Source organism: Paralichthys olivaceus, chromosome 9 (genome assembly GCF_024713975.1).
Source record: "Paralichthys olivaceus isolate ysfri-2021 chromosome 9, ASM2471397v2, whole genome shotgun sequence".
NCBI lineage: Eukaryota > Metazoa > Chordata > Actinopteri > Pleuronectiformes > Paralichthyidae > Paralichthys > Paralichthys olivaceus.
In genome coordinates this window covers 24416199-24436066 of record NC_091101.1, presented here as the reverse complement: position 1 = coordinate 24436066, position 19868 = coordinate 24416199, and the positions used below count along the sequence as shown (strand labels likewise).

The 19868-nt window shown below is 45.8% G+C and overlaps 1 protein-coding gene across 1 annotated transcript in view; it reads left to right on the top strand.

Moving 5' to 3' along the window:
- The first annotated feature begins 47 nt into the window (after nt 1–47).
- Nucleotides 48–19868, top strand: part of afg2a (AFG2 AAA ATPase homolog A) — a 91730-nt gene continuing 71909 nt past the window's right edge. Inside the window, exons 1-11 of the mRNA XM_069532098.1 lie at nt 48–316; nt 895–1019; nt 1153–1310; nt 1713–1771; nt 2232–2888; nt 3022–3151; nt 3233–3289; nt 3605–3728; nt 5234–5335; nt 5477–5630; nt 16116–16270. Coding sequence (XP_069388199.1) covers nt 160–316; nt 895–1019; nt 1153–1310; nt 1713–1771; nt 2232–2888; nt 3022–3151; nt 3233–3289; nt 3605–3728; nt 5234–5335; nt 5477–5630; nt 16116–16270 — 1878 coding nt within the window. The 5' untranslated portion in view covers nt 48–159. The remainder of the gene's footprint in view (nt 317–894; nt 1020–1152; nt 1311–1712; nt 1772–2231; nt 2889–3021; nt 3152–3232; nt 3290–3604; nt 3729–5233; nt 5336–5476; nt 5631–16115; nt 16271–19868) is intronic.

The window sequence follows — 19868 nt, the reverse complement described above, 5'->3', positions numbered from 1 at the left end:
CATGAAAATTAAATCTGCCTTCAGGAGATTTTCACGCAACGTTGCAGGGTGTTTACGGTAAACCATGGGGGGCGGGGCCTCGGTGTAACCAGGAAGTGGTGTGCGCCGCTTCGTGTTTACACATGTTCTCGATCTCACGTGGAGACTTTCACCGTGAAAATGTCCTCAAAGAAAAACAAGAGCAAATCGAAGAAGACGAGTGAAGGAGACAGCTCTTGTCCCCTGAGCTCGAGCGACTCGTCCAGCCTGCAGACACCGGGACACGAGACAGGAAGCCGCACGAGCAGCTTCACTGTCATCGATTTCATTGACAAAGGTGCGAGTCTGACTCTTTTGTAAGAAAACTCCCGACGTGGTGCAGATAGTTTGTCTCTGATGTGAAGCTGAATCAGACAGATCGGTCGATGTCTTCTTCTTTGTGTTGTTGTTTTCGTTTCCACTGCATCAAGGAAACACTCAGAGGAAATGTTGGGCCACGAAAACTGTGTCAAACCAGTAAACTGCTCAAAACTAGTTTTTTATGGTGTTTGAGGAGATGAGATGGATGTTGCACATCGTTGAGTCTTATGATGCAGATTGGGATTTGTAAATATAGTCTATACAAATAAAAGTAACAGTGTCACAGCAGCGAAAGGGAAAAGTAGAATACATGGTTTTGTTTTAAATTAATTTCAACCTTGTCTTTTATTTTAAATGTCACCAGAACAATTCAATATAATAATAATATAATGTCACTGCGGAGATGTAACTCTTAATTGACTGAATCCAATTAGCAACATGTTTTGCTCTTTTTTGTCATTCTCCGTTTTCAGCTTAAAAGAAACAATAATGTGACATCGAGACTTTTTCAACTTCCTGATTTCAACTCATACTTTTTTCACTTTTTCTTCACAGCTGATGACAAAACACCCAAAACCTGCAGATCATCTTTGGCCCAGCTGAGCCTCAATTCACTGAAGTTGGCCGGTGTTTGCATCGGGAGGCCGGTTCTTCTGACGGCTCCCACCGGACAACAAGAGGTCTCCCCCTCCCCTCCGCTCTCCCACACTGACTTCTCATCACTGTTACACCCTGCCTGATCTTTAAGCGGCCTGAATAATGTTCACGCCTGAAAAAACTTTTTATTAAAAAAGATGTCTCTGTTTCGTACAGGTGTGTGTGGGATGGCCCGCCGCAACGTTTCCAGGTGGAAAAGTTGGTCTTCAGAAATGTGCTCAGACGAACCTGGGAGTGAAGTCAGGCGACGCGGTGACGCTGCAGCCGATCACAGGGGCTGTGCTTCAAGCTGAAGAGGTGGTTTTAACCAACAGGTAAAGATCAGCTGGTTCTCACTGACTAAAAGCCCACGCTCCATATTATGCGTGTTTTTTTTAAGAGTCACATTATTCCTCTCTTGTCATGAACACATTTTTAATCACGAGAAACTTTTCATGTTGCAGCAACACATCATTTTACATCTTTCAGTGTTCATGTAATTTCACAAAACCAACCGAGGTCCAAGGTGTCTTATTAAAACAAATGGTTGTTGTTAAAGATCATGTGATGTTGTGAAAAGAAACAAGAGGGAGTGAAACACAACTGTCTCCTTCAATAAATCACAGACCCCTCAGAGCATTGTTTTTAAGGTAATGCTGCCATCTGCTGGCTGTATTTGACAGCTACAGTCAACAGTCCATGCGTTGTGCATGTTGTACCTCTTTGGTCTCATTCAGGTCCAAAGACAACACACCAGAGACCGATGAGTTCAAGAACTTCCTCCTGAGATCTTTGGGTAAGTTGATGTTTTGCTTTTTGTTTATGTTCTGTGGTTTTCTTGCAGCATCTGTGGATATCTGTCTTCTCTCCTCGACCTGCACATTTTTCCACAGGGCCTCAATTTGTCTTTCATGCTTAAAAACTTTCTCTACTAGGTCTTCACTATGTTTACGTGGGTCTTAATTCATTTTCAATTAGAGCTACATCCATTGGGCTTTAAAGTTAAGTTTTTCGCTTCATGCATAGTTTGTAATGTCTCTGTGGTTGTAGTTCTTTGTCCATGACACATATATCAGAGTGCTTTGATAAAACAACATGTGGATAAAACACTCTACAATCACTCTGATACACACGGCACTTATGGAAACCTGCAGAAACCCTGTGTTCTTTCCACACAAAAACAGAAGAGCACTGTGATTTAGTTTGGTCTCTTTCCTGAGCTGGTACAACTCTCCTGTTTGTTTCTCTCGTGGCAGTTGGGAACATCGTTCTGCCAGGAAATGTCCTCTCCCTCTCCTACTTTGGCCGCTCATGCAGTCTCCGGGTCGAATCCATCAGAGGAGAGGATGGCGCCACCCTCCAGAGACCGGCTCGTCCTCCTGAACCAGGTCTGGACGCTGAGGAGTCGTCTGTGATCACCTCTGTTCTGGACTCCACGTCAGCCGACCTCTCCCTGCAGCTCAGCATGCTCACAGTGGAGGATAACATTGCCAAGGGGGCACCGGGCACGCCTGGAGAGCCTGGTCCTACATCCAGCACCCCACGCCGACCCATCCCACTCTCTTCCTTCTCCTCACCTCCTGCTCCCTGCAGTCCCTCCTACAACTCCCAGAATCCTCCTGCAGGGTCAGGAGACAACGCTGTCTGTCTGGAGAGCTCACTGGAACCAGAGCAGACAGGGAAAATCCCCACAGCTCCCCCTGGTGGTGCGCTGAACACTGACACCTTCTACTCGCTCTCCTGCTCCACTAAAGTCAGTTTCAGACAGAGAGCAGGACGGGAGGATCCAGATGCAGAAGCGAAGAGGTCAAGGGTCACATACAGCATGATTGGTGGGCTCAGCAGCCAGATGGATGTCATCAGAGAGACCATCGAGCTTCCTCTCAAACACCCTGAGCTCTTCAGGAACTACGGTGGGTCAAGTAGCACAACGCCATTCATCAGTCCACATTAAAACATTTGGCCACCAGATGCCCACGATGCTCCCTTCACAATGTAGAGTTACAGACACAAGCTGGAAGAGAGTTCACTCTGTTTTCACTGCAGGGATCCCGCCCCCCAGAGGAGTTCTTCTGTATGGCCCCCCAGGCACGGGGAAGACTATGATTGGACGAGCCATAGCCAATGAGGTGGGAGCTCACATGACGGTGATCAACGGCCCAGAGATCATGAGCAAGTGAGGAATATGTTGTTGGTTGAATAACAGCTCATTGAATTAAAGATGTGTTTATCATTGATGCTCTGGATGTTTTCTCAGATTCTACGGTGAGACAGAAGCGAGGCTGAGGCAGATATTTACTGAAGCATCTCAGAGGTAAACGTTCTGATCCAGAGGTTATCATCAGTCACTCAAACCTTTTTCCTCTACATGAAAACACTGAACGTTTTCTTTTAATGTTTTTTTTAGTAAGTTTCACCTCTGTCAAGGATTCAATGTTTTCATTGGTGCTTGTTTGTTAGTTATCAGAGATTCATTTCGTTGAATTTTATATTTAAGGGAAGATATTTATGAATTTTGGTGCAGATTCTAATAACAAGTTGAGCTGAGTGATAAATTAAATAATATGAAAATCAAGTGCACAAACATTGCAACACATTCATCTTATTTTCTCACGTTGATTTTCGACAGACAACCTGCGATCATCTTCATCGACGAGCTGGACGCTTTGTGCCCAAAGCGAGAGGGAGCGCAGAACGAGGTGGAGAAACGAGTCGTTGCATCTCTCCTGACTCTGATGGACGGGATCGGCTCAGTAAGTTTCCTCTGGAAAGAAATTCTGCAGCCTTCGCCTGACGTATTCTATGAGGTGTTAAACTGAAGGCTCCGGTGTGTCAGCACCAGGTCACATGAAACTGTGAACAATCTGTTCATTCTTGCCTGAACCCCTAAAACAGTGCACAATTATTTAACAATACTTAACAATACACAGGCCACGTGTGATGCTGAGATCACAATGAGATCGTTATAATCAGGGGCGTGATATCAAGTCTGCAATATGGGGATGTTTGATTGAATGTAAAGGCGCTGTTGGGCCTCGGCGGTGGTTAAGTGGCGGTAAGTTTTTATACCGGCCGCATCACTGTGTCCTCGAATTGGCCTGTTCTCTCGTACAACAGTGTTTTCTTTACAGCGAGAAGAAGATGGTCTGTGTTACGTTGTCCAACAGCTGCTTGTTCGGGACACACATGACTCCGGCAGCAGAACGTGTCTCTGTGAGGAAACGTCCTCACTGGAAACCCAGATTGTCATGTAGAAACCATCTCTGTGCGCTGGACGCCCTTCAGACACTGCGGCTTGTATCTCTGGGGCGCTGTTTGTCCACCGAGCGCTCTTTGAATGTGTCTGATGAGAAAAAGGATGATCCTCTCCCCGAACATGTACGTGCCCAGTGGGAGTCTGGGAAAGAAATCACACAAGGTTGCCATGACCTGCCAATTTACCATAACTTTATCAGCCAAGTACAAATCTGTGTCCCCTGGCAAAAGGCCTCATTTGGATTGGTGATATTACACAGATACAGCGACTCCCCGGCTGCTGTCGTCTGTTTTCCAGACCAGAGGATTCAGGGTCATCAGCTCTGATTGGGTAATGGAATGTGAAGAAACCCGCACTGTAATTTATTTGTGTTTCAGCTTCTGCCTGAAAGGTGGAAACATTTTTTGCAGGCAGACCACCCCCGGAGAGACGGGACTGATTCGAGCTCAGCGTCAGCGTGAGGCTCAAAAAAAAAAATCCTAAACCTCTTAAACATATGAAAGATCACAAATGTGTGGTCGTGAAGTTACAGTAAAATCACAGCTGCTCATATTATATCTCAACACAGCTCACTCACTTCACCTCATTCTACGTGTTCCACAGTTATTCACACTGGAAAGTATCTACATGTGTTTTGCCTTCTTTCTTAAAATTGTATATAAATTCATGGTCCTAAAGAAAGACTAAGTAACTTTTACTGGACAACAGCGCCCCCTGCAGCCACACGTGGTGATTCATTCTCTCAGTTTGAGGACAAAAAAAACAGAGCACTGCTCTGTCCCTGATATGATTCCAGCAACATTACTTAGTTTGATTACTTGCTTGAGCCTCTCATATAAATCCAATTGACTGGATTTGTTTAATGAGCTGAAAACAGTCAGTGAAAAGTGAATTATCCTTTATATGATTTAACACAAAATATATAAAAGCAGCAGAGTAGCACTAAATGAGATAAAATCACCTGGAGTCAACTCTTCTCTGCTCTGTTTCCTTTCTTTCCAGGAGGGTCACTCAGGTCAGCTGTTGGTCCTGGGGGCCACAAACCGGCCCCATGCCCTCGACCCTGCCCTGCGGAGGCCAGGACGCTTTGACAAGGAGCTGGAGGTGGGTATGACCGGGCCCTGGAGCAGAGGAGGGTGGTGGATGACATGTCGTAGACAGATAACTTGTTATTTTCTTCTTACTACCCACTGGAGGCCACTTATTTTTAATGTGGAACGATGTTATATTTTTTCGTTGTGGCAGGTCGGAGTTCCTGCTGCAGCAGAGCGTGCAGATATTTTGCAGAAGCAGCTGAGTTCCGTGCCGTGCAGCGCCACCACAGAGGAGCTGATACAGCTGGCAGATGCCGCTCATGGATACGTAGGCGCAGACCTCGCAGCTGTTTGCAAGGAAGCAGGCGAGTAAACACTGTCCTACTGTCACCTAGAAGGTTAAAATGCTTTGCAATAGAAAAACATTGTGTAGGAACCTGGACGTTCTGAATAGTGGGGGGGGTGGGTCCCATGTGGCCATGACAGGCTGAGTTATATGTTGTCTTACTCTCTCACTTTTCTGCCCATAAGTAAAAACACATCTTGTATTATTAAAGACGTTTTTCTGGTTACTTGAACAGAGGTGTCGCTGCAGGGTGGGCATGCAGACAATAGCCTGTGGCCCCGAGAGGAGGGAGCTCCCTCTCTGAGAATGACTGATCACTTTGTTCCACAGCCACAAAGGTTTTGTGAGCACGCGTTTAAATCCTGTGATGGAAACCTAGTGAGGCCTCGTGATGCTGGACGAAATCTTCATAAATAAGTTTGGTGAAGACTGGAACTTTGAAATGTCTGTGTATGAAGAGTCTGGGCTGGTGGTGGATGTTTCCACTTAAACTTCACTGCTCTACTGTTATTTATATGTGTAGTGTAGTGTCTGATCAAACCCTGCCTGTTTGTTCGGTCTGTGGCGATGCTGGTTGCAGTTTTCTTTCTGGAACTGTAACAGTGACCTGCAGTAATGGAGCTCCGGCAAATAAAGAGCTGCTGCAGGACTCAGTCCACAGAGAACAGTTGTTGGATGTTGTTGTGATAGACAACATCAATGACATTAATGAGTCCCAGTCACAGCTGCTGCAGAGCCTCAAAGTTTATTAACACTGAATGTATGAGTTTAAACTATGATAGATACTGTGACTAGAAACTCTGCTATAGATTCTGATGAAGTCATGAAATCTGTATCATTAAAACGCTGCAGAAACCAAGAAAAACATCCTGAGCTCCTCGGGGCAGTTGTGAAACATCATTGTTGCTTTTTGCAACCCTTTGCCTCGTTCCTCTTCCAGAAACCAACATCGTTTGGGAAACCAAAATGAAGTTGCACGTGGCAGCGAGCCGAGAAATGTTCGCTCACCATCCTTTAGCAGTTTGGTTTCCCTCATGGACTCAGGCGTTCAAACAACAAACAGAAACGGGAAACGAATAACAGTTAATTACTGAGCATTAGCATCTTAGGCTTCGTGTATTGTCCCCTCTTCATCACTTCACATATCTCTGCCTGCAGCGCTGAACCCAAACCACAATTCCTAGCGACCAATTTCTCCCTAAATTAGTTTTTAATAATCATTTTTCCATGTTTCCTCGGAGTCCGACTCTCTTTGAACACAGACGCTCAAGCGTCCTTTGATATTTTGCAGAGAGGAAGTCGGGAGTTTTTGTGGTTTTCAGATCCCAGTGAGAGAAACCACCGAAACCACCACTTGTTGTGAAATTCCTCGTCCCCCTCACTCCTACCGCCACAAACCATCCACCTCACATCCCGAGGACAAACACGTTGGCTTGTATACGTGTGTATCTACATTTGATTGTGGGGGTGTGTGTGTGATTGCACAAGCACATGTACATTTGTTTTTCCATGTGAGTATGTGTGTGTGTGTGTGTGTGACCCCATGTGCATCCTGGGTGGTCCCAGGGCCGGGGGTACGTGGCGTATTGCATTTCCAGCTGAGGAGGGAGCCAGGGCTGCTGTGCGGAAGCGCTTCAGCGGAGAGTGTGATTTACTGTCCGCAGAGGTCCAGACGTGACTGGCAGTGTTTTCTGAGAAACCTCCTCATGCCCCGGAGGGAGACAACAACCTCCCTAAACCCGTTTGGCTGCGCTCGCTTCCCCCAAAGTCTCTAAACCCAAATCACTAAACAAACACAGGCCCTCGCAAGAACACCACAGGCGAACAAACAGATTCAGAATTCATTGAAGGCTTCGTTCAGTCCTCACCTTCTGCCTGTAGGTTCATTCAAACTTATAATAAAGTACGAACGGATGTGAAACAGATGCAGATATATCACGTGCACCATCAAACCTCTGTAGTGGGGGTCTCAGGTTTTAATGTATCTGTCCCGATTGTATCTCTTCTCTAATGGACTCATGGAGGGAACTTCCTTCACCCAGGGTTCAGACGAGGGAGGTTCACTGACCCCCAGTGCAAGAGAATTAACCTCAGGGCCCAGCAGCGTCACAGATGCTATAGCATTAGCCTGCAGAACAGTAAATTGTTTAAATTAGATTATGGTACAAGGAGGCTTGATGGAATTTAAGGGGACTGTTGAGTGTCATTCTCGTTTTATGAGAGGGGAGAAATTTAGGCGACACATTCAAACCGTAGCAATGAGCTGAGAGACACTGGGATGTTTTGTGTAACTGCAGTCGGGTGATAATTATAACATTACAAGCACATAATCATTTGATCCTTTGTTGATATGAGGTGGAGAGCGAAGATGAACAGTTGTAAACAGAAGTTTGACAGAAGTGTGTTACTGACTGTGTGTGTATGTGCATCCACCCCCCCTACACACACACACACACACACACATACCTAGCTTGAATGCACATTAAACAGACGCACAACGCACACATGTGCCCACAGGTCGACGTGTGTTTTTTCCTCCCGCGCTTTCATTGAAGGGAACAAAAGCCAAAGAGCCACAAAAACACATCGAGTAGGAACTGCAGTTGTTTCCTTCTGCTGCTCAGGTAACAATGAGCTGCTGCGGGAACGTACGCTCCGACGCACCGCTTCCTGAAAAATAAAAATGAAGGGGTGATATAGCGGCGGCTGTGACATGCAAGGGGTCACGCACAAGATCCACCTTGCACAGCTGCAGAGAAGCATGCACGCATACCCACTTATGGCTGGATGCACTTACACACACACACACACACAGAAGAAGCAGGTTGTGGTGGGGGGGGGGTTCACATCCTGCCTCTAGTACAATACCAACCTGCTTATAGATCAGAGAATAAGACTATTTAAATCAATTCTTCTCCACTGCAGAAGGCGAAGGGAAGGATGACGAGGCCATGGGGCTCTGTGCACTGCGTGTGTGTGTGTGTGTGTTTCGTGAGTGCATAAGAATGGATGGAAATCTTGATGTCATTTGGGAAGTTTTTGTTTGTCCAGTTAAAGTTGTACCGAGCCCCAGAAACAACTTCTTGACGACAGATGTATTATATAACCACTTAATTACAGTCGATCGGCCCGTTTCGAATGTAATGTAATGCAAGAGCGCGCTCATACCACATCCATTAAAGGCCGTTTCATCAAGGTCACCTCAAATCCCTTTTTAATCCTCCAATGAGCGCAAATTATTAAGAAAATCTGCGCTTTACATCGTGTGCACTGACTGAGCGAATCCAGGTTGAACGCTGTGATCCCTTAATGAAAGGAAGGATTTTTAAACCTGGAGGGAAAGAGCAGGCATGCGTCTCAGTTTTAAGAAGGCACCGCCATGTTTACCTGACGGCAAAATATGTTTATGCAAAGTTTAAAAAAAAGTTCAATTACAAACTGTTCTGTACGGCGTCATCTGATAGAAAGTGCTTCAGGTTAAATTCTGTTAAATTCTTTCTGCTTTTTTCAGTTTTTATAAATGTGTTTTTTTTTCTTTGTGAATGTAAAAGTTCTGTAAAGTTCTAAAGTCTGCAACAATGGTAACGGGAGCTCCTCACCGCCGCAGAGAACACTGAAGCTTCTGCACAAACGTGACGTCACATGACAACACAGTGCCAGATATTTGCTCCCATCCTATTGGCTGGTCTGACACGGCCCCTAACAAAGCTGTGCTCAGCCTGGATTAAATGTAGAGCAGAGTAATTTAAACATAAACGTCGGTGTGTTGTTGTGATACACAAGTGTCGTTACTATGGCAGCGGAGAAGCTCATTTGTGGCGTCTTGTGGGAAGAAATCTTGGAGGTCGACGACGTGGGTTGAGATCAGCGTTTAATAACGTCCCAGACATTTTGACTGGTGACGCATCATTTCAGCAGCTGTTTCTGACGAAGGTTTAGTTTGTGTAGAAAACGGTGTTTGCAGTGTAAAATAGATGAAGTTCATAATGAGCCTGTTCACTGTTCACTGCTGCAGGAGGAGACGTCAACGCCACACTCATCTGAACTGTAGTAACCCTGGAAGGATGACCTCTAGTGGGCAAACGTTATGCAGCATTGAATGTAAAGTCTGCAGGGCTGAGAGCAGGTCGACTGATTCGCATGCTGTGATTCATACATTTAAAAGTAAGACGTGATCAGAAGTGGATGGAAACTAAAGATAGATCGACAGATTCAGTGAAACCACATCGTCCTTCGGTCTCTCAGTGGATCCTGGTGTTCAGTCGTCTCTCTCCTCCAGCTCCTCTGAGCCTCTCCTCTCTCCGTCTCGGTGTTCGGAAGTGAACATGGCTTTCATCATGGCTCCCCGCAGGTTGACAGATTTATGTACACACTAAGATGATCTACTGGTCTGTGTTTAGTCACAGCAGAAAAATGCACAGCCTGCACGCCAGCAACTCTATTTATAAACATTTTCCCGACAGCGTTCCTGATGTAGCTCCTCGTCACGTCATTGTGACTTCATGGGATTTATGTCAGACGTGCGATACTGGATTGGCCGACATGGATGGAGACATCGAGCAGACGTGCAGCACCGCGGCTCCACGTCTGGTCCACAAAACAATACTCGACGATTAATGGAGGGAGGGTTCGGGGTTGGAAATGAGACAATTAAAATAATTAGAAAAGGTTTCCGCTTCGCAAATTGAAACAGAAGATTTCCCCTCATGATCAGACCTCTTGAAAAAGCTGTGGAGTTAGAGAAGCACCAAGGAAGAAGATAAAGAACATAAAGTGGACAATGTCTCCTTGTAGAGGTTGTGTTCGAGGCAGACCCAGAGGATCTTGTGTAACAGGGTGTTGTATCGTTTCACTACATCTCTGAGAAGATTTCCTCCAGTACAACCGCACATGTGCAGATTTCTTCTGATGCTGTTTACCCAAACGTTGCATTGACCCTGTTCCCAGCTCAGCGCAGATTACACAAAACATCTTTTCATAATGAATCCCTCCAGGTGCTTCGTGTGGTATTAGAAGCTATCATGTGGTCTCGAGGAGCCTCACAGACTCTGGGCGTCTCTCTGTCGTCCTGCTGGCGTTCAAATGATCCCAATGCGAGCAGATGACTCATTTCCACAGTCTAAACAGTGCAAATGGTGTGTGTGAGTGCACACGTTTGCTCGGGCGTGCGTGCGTGTGCGCGCGGGTGCGTTCTTGTTTGGTTTGTGCCACATCCGGACACACTGTTTACAAGCCTCTCTAAACAGGGGAAGCCCGCTGGAACAAAAAGAGCCAGTAAAATTGATTATGTAGAATAATAAACACACAACTCTGCACTGAGCTGAAAGCCTCTTGGTTCACTGGTTGTCTCGCTCAAAAAGACCTGGCTCCGTACTCAGCGTCCACTTCTCCAGCTCAGACTAAACGGCCTAAACGATGTATGTGGTAAATATGTAAAGTGATTTGGTGAAAACACGCCTGGTGTAAAATCCCCCAGAGAAAAACGAAGCACTCGATATCTGAGCATTTAAAAGGTCCGATCCTCGTGGACGACGGACGCAGGAAAACGAGGAGAAGAGACTTGGACAGAAATGAGCTGCGTTTCGTGTGTTTGACATAATTTGTGCCGCGGAAGAGCAAATGGGCCAAACAGTGCTGAATGCTCGCTGGTGTTTACAGCGGCAGTCTCTCCTTATAAAGCGCTTTTCACAACTCATCTGTCCTTTTAAAGACACTTGAGGAATTTTCAGGACGAGTCACATAAATATCTGTTGGATCAGCATGTGAAGTTTATTTGAGGCCTCTGTTTATAAAACCCGGAAATGTGCTGCGCGTACTCCTTAACCCCGGCTCTTACCTTCAGCCTGTGACAGCTGTGTGTGTGTGTGTGTGTGTGTGTGTGTGTGTGTGTCCTCATGTTTACTGCATGTTTGGAGTGTGTGAGCACATGTATTTGTCTTTCTCATCTGTGTGTGTGTGTGTGTGTGTGTGTGTGTGTGTGTGTGACTGCGCGCTCTTTAAGAGGACATATTATTGTGGTGTTCCGGCTCCGGGAACAGATGTTGGGTATTGTAAATACAGGTGCAGAGAGTGTTCCGGAAGCCCCGGCGAGTAATGAAAACGTTCCTGTGGTTTTGTAATGGTGTAATGCCCAAAGTATTTCACAATTCATCCGAGGACAGCGTCGCTGCAGAGCCGCAGCTCGATGCACAGGCGTGATTCTTCCCTGTTGAAATGTTGAGGTGCAGACTGATTTCTTTTTACACTCTGTCACTGCAGCGTGATGGGCGGCTGTGTCTTGACAGTGGAGCTTTGTGAGCTTCACATTTTGACGTCTTTGACAGGAATTTAACCTCGGTGCACCTCTCACCTCGTTTCTTTCTCCTCCTCATGAATGAAACACATCTTCATTGAGTTACATGATAAGAAACACACTTTCCAGTCAAAATACTCTTACTACTACTATTAAAAATACTAGTGTAGCCTGACCAGTGTCAGTGTTTGAGAGTTTTAAATATTTAGCAGCACAGAAGGTAGAGCGGGTCGACCACCAACCAGAGGGTCAGTGGTTCGATTATTTTACAAAATAAACTATGCAGAGAAGATTGTGCATTAATGTTAACATTAAAAGTGATTTCTGGTGTAGAACTGTGAACTTACTTTATTTTGGGAGTTAAAAAATATCCAGAACAATTTATCGGCTGAAAAGATTCTTAAGACGTCGTTTATAACAAAGAAATGCAATCGAGGCTTAATATTTTACAGTTTGACCATAAACTTTAAAAAGGAAAACTCAATCATCTGCAAACATAAAAGCTGATGTGTCTGTGAAAGCCTCATATTGGTCGATTGAGCCTATTTATTTATTTTTCTCAGCCAATCGATGACTGGATCCGCCTCTAACCAACACACACCTCCCAGTCTTTGCCTTTCAACCCACGCTGGTCACCGATAGAAGCCGATTCGTGGATCTCTTAAAGCGCTTTGAACCTCGACATCGGCCGAATCAAAGCCTTTGAGAAAACAAGGATTCCTGTCTCGACTTTACTTGTGGTCTCATCATAAGACGAAGTTTCTTTGAGCGCAATGTTTTGTTTTTATGGGTTTGATTCTTTAGTCGAGTTTGGAGGTGACCCCCTGAAGACAAGGTCTGTTTTGAACCCAGATGCTGTGATTAAAACCATCCCTGTTGAAAAACCACAAATAACCGACCCCTCGTGCTGCTGCTCTCCCTTCAGCTCTGTGAAACGACTTCTGCCCGCTCCTCCGTACCTAGTTTGGGCCTTGTTGTTGTGATGTTTTGCAAATGTGCATTCTTGTTCGTTTAGGGGGCCCCTTTTTTCTCAATTCCCACTGGATCTCTGGCGAATTCGAAGCATTCTGGAAAGGAGTGCAGAAAAAGAGAGAGAAAGAAAGAGGAAAATGAGTCCACATGAGGTTCAGATTAAATTTTGTTGTGTTGCCTCTTTTTTTTTTTTTTTTCCACCTCTCTTCCCATCGGATGTTTTCATAACTAAACCAAATGTGAACACAGAGTCAGCCAAGAGCAGTCAGGAGAGAGAGAATCCCTGCGGCAAAATGTCGTTGAATCCAGTTTCCGCTGCCCTGCGGGTGTCCAGGCTCCACGAACCCAATTTCCCCTCCGGTCAGCGGAGATTTTCATTCCCTCCAGACAGATTCACGTGATTCTTGGTAAACATTTGTCACCTACTTCGAGTCTGTGGGGTTTTTTTTTAAGCAGCCTTGTTTTGAAGAATTGTCAGATCTCAAACTTACCGAAGACTTTTTACATGAAAAAACCTTTTTCTGGTGTTTGAGTCAGTGGTTGTAGGTTTTTACTCTTTGTCTCTCTTAATAAACTGTTCGTTCTAAAACCTGCCTGTTTGAACTGGGCTGGTTGTTCGGCCTGTGTTGACGTTCGTGGCAGTTTTCTTTCTCAAACCGTGAAAAGTGACTTGCAGTAGTTGTGACGCAGCAAATTACTACGAACCAATGCGCTGAACCCTGAACCGGAGAATCAGTTCAACTTGTCGTGATCAACATCATCACTTAGGTTGATGAGTCCCAGCCGCCGCTGCTGCAGAGCACTGGTCGCCTTCTGATTCAGAGTTTATAAATATTGAAAGTATCACATGTCCAAATCATATCCACTTTGACTCGAGACTTCACAAATGCCAAACCGGACGCCGGCGAGATGAAGGATTCTTCAGCTCCACAGATTTCAGGAGGTGTTTGATGGATTATCATTGAAACACATTGTTTATTGAATATTAGTTATAATAATAATAAAAAAACAAGAAACAAATCTACACAAGTTTTTTTGTTTCTAAGTTTTCCTCCATCATATTCCTGCGGCCTCCACCTCCACAGGGCAGGCAGCCGGTAGTTTGGGGTTGGTGCATGTGGTGTTGTGGCTGGTGCTCCTCATCTCCCTCCTCGCCCCAGCTTCCTTCCACATCCTGTCCTGTCTTGCCGCGTCCCTTCCACTCGGACCAGATGTTTTTGTGCAGTCTGAAGCATTAACGCAGATGAAGAGCTGAAGTGGAAGCCAGGTGGAATGATGGGATGTTGAGACCTCTGGGGACCGAGAGCCAGGAGGAGGAGGAGGAGGAGGAGGAGGAGGAGGAGGAGGAGGAGGAGGAGGAGGAGGAGGGCGGGCGGGCGAACGGGGATGGAGAGTGAAAGAGCAAAAGAAAGACATCAGACGTCGGGGGAGCTGGGACTGGGGAACACATTGGCCTCAGCTTGTCGTGCTCGCAGAGGACGAACCTGCTCGCATTTATTGTGTCCCTCCTCCTCTTCTTCTTTTCCTCTGTCTGTCCGTCACTCGCCCAGTCGGACGGGTCCTGGAAAATATAAACAGGATGCAGCCTTGTCTGATCGTAAATCCCCTCTCGTCTGCTCCCTGGCCTCCAGCCCTGGACCACGTCCGTTCTCCTCCAGCCCTCGCCACCCCAACTCCTGCTCAGACACCCACCCCCCCACCCCCACCCCCTTTAGCTCAGAAGAGGAAGCCAAGAGTTTATGTGTGTGCGTCTGTGTGATGTGTGCACATGGTTGCATGTCTAATGTACGACTCTGCATTTGGAAACATGGTTAGTGGCTGGGTTTGTATAACTTCTAATCATTGCATGTGTTTCCCTGTGATGACCTGTCCTCCCACCTGAAGAGGTTGAATCTGCACAGCTGGATGCAAGCTGACATACACATGGTGTTTTCTGCATTGTCCTCTTTTTTCTCCCCCCTTTCTCACACATTCTTCCAAGACTACTTAGTAATGTTTGCAATACTGCGACCAGACCCACCTGCAGACCCTGTTCTGTAATGTCAAGTGGAGAAAATTGCAAACAGAGACACACGAACACGAATCCGTGTGCGTTTCACCGATGGCTTCAGCAACAGCTGCAGTTTCCTGTGAATTTTTGATTTTTGCTGTCGAAAGAAAACTACGAATTCCTTTAGCAGCAACAGACAGGCAGCAGATCAGCAACGCAGGCGTCACGCTCGGAATTTCAGAAACGGTTCAACCTCGTTGAACGTCCAAGAAAACAAATCCTCACTCTCACATTTCACTATTGTTGTTTCTCGTTTGTTGTATTTTCTGTAACCAAGCAACCAACTGCAGAGAAAAGCATCTGCTTCCTGGTTAAAGTACACAAACAGCCGATGTTTGTTAAATGGTCACGTGACGTGTGACAAAGCAGAGTCTTGATTGTAGCCTCAGAGGTTCTCTGCTCAGTCAGTCCTCACATGTTTGAAAGTATTTTTCGTGCCTTCTGCCTCCGAGGTGTGTGCAGCACTTTGTCTTCACTCATTCGTCACCTCAGCACGTTGCAGGTCGGTCTGTGCCCGGAATTCGTCTCCTTCAGGTCAAAATGCAAGTCACTCTTGACAAAGGCTCGTTCTTGATTTTGACACGCCGGTGTTTGTTTTGCCGTCTTGTTTTTCTTCAAACTGAGAAATCTCTAAAACTGAAGGCATTCAAAACCTTAAGCGCTTCACTTACACTTCCCTTCCTCTCGGCCCACTCTCTTTTCTCTCCGATAATGCAGGACCAATTATTTTCGCCTTCAGAAAGGAATTAGTGTTCATTTTGAGATTTGCGTTCGCGAGGCATGTATCATCTCAGCGTGTACAAGCCTGAATGTTTTGAGTACAGAGTTGGACTGAGTGCATGTGGGTTTGGAATAAAAAAAAAAAAAAAAAAACTCCAAGCCACACTGACACCAGCGATGCTTGTAGTCAAACAAACACAACGTTCACATCCCTTTTTTGTGCCTCACATCACAGCCCTGTGTTTTCTATGTCATCCACCTTTTCTGTCGCAGCGTCATGTGGTCGGATCAAATCTGAAACAAGCTTTTTATAAACTCTGTTATAACCGACTTCTTTTCATCTTTCATCTTTCTTGTTGCTTTTTGGAGAGTAACTGATTTTCTGAACTTTTGCCGCAGCTTTGTGGATTTAGTTTTTCCTTCCTCTGATCCGTTGAGACTTCTAACATGTGTGAGCTCTCTGTCTACAGGTTTACATGCACTCAGACGAGCACTGGGAGGTTCCCGCCCGCCATCAGACCAACAGCTGACGGGGACGGTGACCGTCACTCTGCAGGACCTCCAGTGGGCCATGTCCGCTGTGAAGCCCAGCGCCATGAGGGAGGTTTCTATAGATGTGCCCAAGGTAAACTCCCTCTTTATCTCGGCTTTATTCATTCATGCCCTCACACCATCTCCGAATGTTTAAGACCAAATGAAAAGCTTTTAAACAATCCACCGACATGAGCCCATCACAGACATATCGATATCAAAGTACGATATCAAGCCTCTGTTGCGTTTAATAACGACATCTCGGGGGAAATGTTTCACTCGCAAAGAGCAGTATCGGTTGAGCTCTGACGCCAAGAGGTTTTTTTTTTGCATCAGAACATGTCAGAGTAAAATACATGTAGACCTGATTCCTGTGGTCAAAATGATGGTGAGGTTTCTTCCTGCAGTCGTTACTGGACCCTTGGAAAAGTCGTTGAAGGAGCAAAAGAAAAAGACGTAATGTAGAAAAAAAGTGATGCTTTCCAGGCCCTGAATAGACGGATATGGTTTTTAAATCCTGCCTTAGTTTTTCTGCATGTTCGCCAAGAGGACTGAGCGAAAGGCAACTGGTCAACAGACAAGGTTTACAAGCACCTCTCTAGAAAAGACAGCACGATAAAACATCTTCAGAGAGCAGCGTCCAAGTACGAGGAGTTCATCAGCACCTTTTTAGAAAAGACGTTACAAAGAGCAATAAAAGATGCAGATCTTACATCTGAGGAAAGCTGGGTCCAAAAACACAGACTTGAAGTTTTCCTGATGTGAAAACCTCAGAGACCCACTGATGATATAAAGCTGCAGCGTCCAATAAAACATCTGAATTTAATGAGGAGACCATGTAAAGAAATCAAAGTTTGTGTTTCGTAAGACATTTTCGAGGACTTGGTCAAAGACTTGGCAACGACGCTCTGAACCACAAGTGACCAACACATGGACGTCTTGGGAAGGTTAGTGGCGTTTAGAAGTTTGTCCCCCGCTGCAGAACAAACAAGAGAAAAGAAAGAACATGTGGTTACATTTCAACTGTGACACGTCGTAGACGACTCAGGAGAAAATCATGCAGGGAGAAAAAAATCATTAGGAGGCACACGGATCATAGAGACCCTCCCTGCACATGCCTGCCGAGTTTATAGCATCATCTTTAATGACACCATCTGTATCGGATCCTATGTTTGTAATCAGCATTAGTTGTGTCCCAGCTGCATTCAAACTTTGAATGGCCTCGGGGAGGAAGCGGACTGGTTTGGATTAGGCTGCCTTTTTTTTTTTAATTAAAGCACAAAACAAACAGAATCGTCACTTATCACCACAAGAAACACTAAAAGCTCATCAACGCCAGCGACGCTTCCCCCGTTTTTCTCTCTAACGCACGTTCGCAAAATGACCTGAAATACTCCTCGGACCACGGAATCACCTGCACTTAAAAGATGGGGTCAGGTTAGGAGGAGTGGAAACGACCCCGTGGCCATTTTACCCTCCACTGCAACAGAGATGAATCACGGAGGGAGAACGAGCGGAGCGAGGGAGGTTGGGGGGGCTGGGGGGTGGGGGGTTCGGTGGGATGAGAGGACAGTGGTGAGACTCCAGGATGTTTTGGAGTTTGCATGTGTAAGACATAACGGACAGGAAGAGGGCTAACATCATCCTCCACCGGTAATTGAAAGCAGATCGGGTCACTGATGGCTCCTGCCAGCAACCAAAATAAAAAAGAGAGAAAGAGGAGGAGGAGGAGGAGAAGAAGAAGAAGAAACGTCCTTCCTATCCCTTCACCCCCACCCGCCTGCCCCGCCTCCCCTCCTCTCTCTCTCTCTCTCTCTCTCTCTGCAGAGCTCTGCACTGAGCTCACCCGGAGACGTTCAGTCCTTGCGGCCGGTTCCTGGAAACAAGAGACAGGAGTGAGTTTGAGTTTGGAATTTTTTTTTTTTTTTTTTTTTTGTATCCCCCTAGCACAGCTCAGCTGAAAGGCCGGCCGCAGAGCCCCGGACTTGATTATATCCACATGAGTGCAAACATTTGTTTCTAATCCATTTTATATAAGAAACTTCCAGTGGTGCCGGATGAATACACGCCTCGAGTTCCTCGGAAACATTCTCAGATCACGTACCTAGAGATTTGAGTTTTGCACATTGCGGCTCTCGATTTACGTCGTATTTACATGTAAATAAATTCAAAGTTCATTCTTAATCCTTTGCTTGTTTTGCGACAAGACACTCTTCCTCTCTTTGACATTTTTCTTGTTTAACCAGCATTGCTTTTTTTTTTTTTTCATTTTTAAATAATCATCTTCCACCGTGCAGTCTGGCTTTAATATTTTCATTTGGCAGCTGTATAACAAGCCCATTTATTCCTCCTTTTAAACTCACTCCTCGTCTCCCTTGAGTTTTTGTGTCTGAGAAGTCCCCCGCACCCTCCTCTCAACCCCATCAAAGGGCCAGAGCCTGAGAGGCCCCTTGTAAAGTTCAGAAAACAACAGTAAAAGATAATAACTGGGTCTCGTACAAAAAAGGAAGGGAGGGAGGGAGGCGGAAAAACACAGCACGGAGGTGTGAGTCAAAACATTGGCTTCTAATTCCACAGACGCTCGTGACAAAAGCGCCTTTCAATTAATCCGACTCTGTATTGTGATTTCTCACAATGACTCAGTGAAGTCTGCAACAGAAACAGGGGAGGACGAGAGTTTATGGGGTCGCGTTGCACATCTGGCTCCTCGGTGGATAGAGGCTAGTGATTGATTTGCACTCGGATGATTGGCAGGTCGGAAGGATGTTGTCACTAAACTCGGAGGCTGGAGGCCTTTAAATCCCCTAACCCGCTAAATCTGGTTCGGATAACAGGGTTGGATTGCACGTCACTCTAAGCGTTCTTTAATTTACGTCCTTTATGCCTGAGGGTCGACTTTACTTGGCTCTCGGATATTGCACACCATGAAATGATAGGAATTTGTCTGGTGCATTGTCTAACCCCTGCTCGCCACATAAAGACGAGGTGTCATGTCACGAATCTAAGAAATGTTTACTGAAGTGTGGTCGACCTGACGCACACATCAGCACGTAGATTATCAGTTGTTCAGGTTGTTTTCTCCGATTGAGTTTCTTCACTGGAATCAAACAGGATCACGTTCAGCTCGCTTCATTGTTTGTTATCCTGTTTCCAGAAGCCGTTGTCAGACGTGAACTCCAATAAATGTGTGGAAGATTGGATCCAGACATTTTCCTGGAGTTTGTATATCACAGATGACGAATGCAGCAGGGGAACGTCTGGGTCAGTCACGTTCACAACAACAGGAGTATTTCTGGAATATTCAGGTTAGGGGTGGAGTCTGGGTAGACATGTACATCTTCGCCTTTTGTCTTCTACGTGCATGGCTTCTCTTTTTCACCCCGAGATATTTGCATTCTCAATTTTTCCATTGAATTCTCACACGGGCTCATTTGTCCAGTTTCTGTGCATTGAACCGGGGGGCTAGCAGGAGAAGTTCTGGAAGATGTCAGGAGCAACTGGTTTGGACATTTGCGTTTTCAGCCACAATCCCCTCTGGAAAAGTTCTGGAAAATGTCCAGAGTTCAGTGCATGTCTGAATGCACGGGAGATGATGATGGGTAATTAGTCAGGTTTTAATCGCTCCCGCCCAGACTCTGCCTCCAAAAGTCAAAAAGTACAAGTGGGCAGCGCCTGTGTCCATGATATTTAGG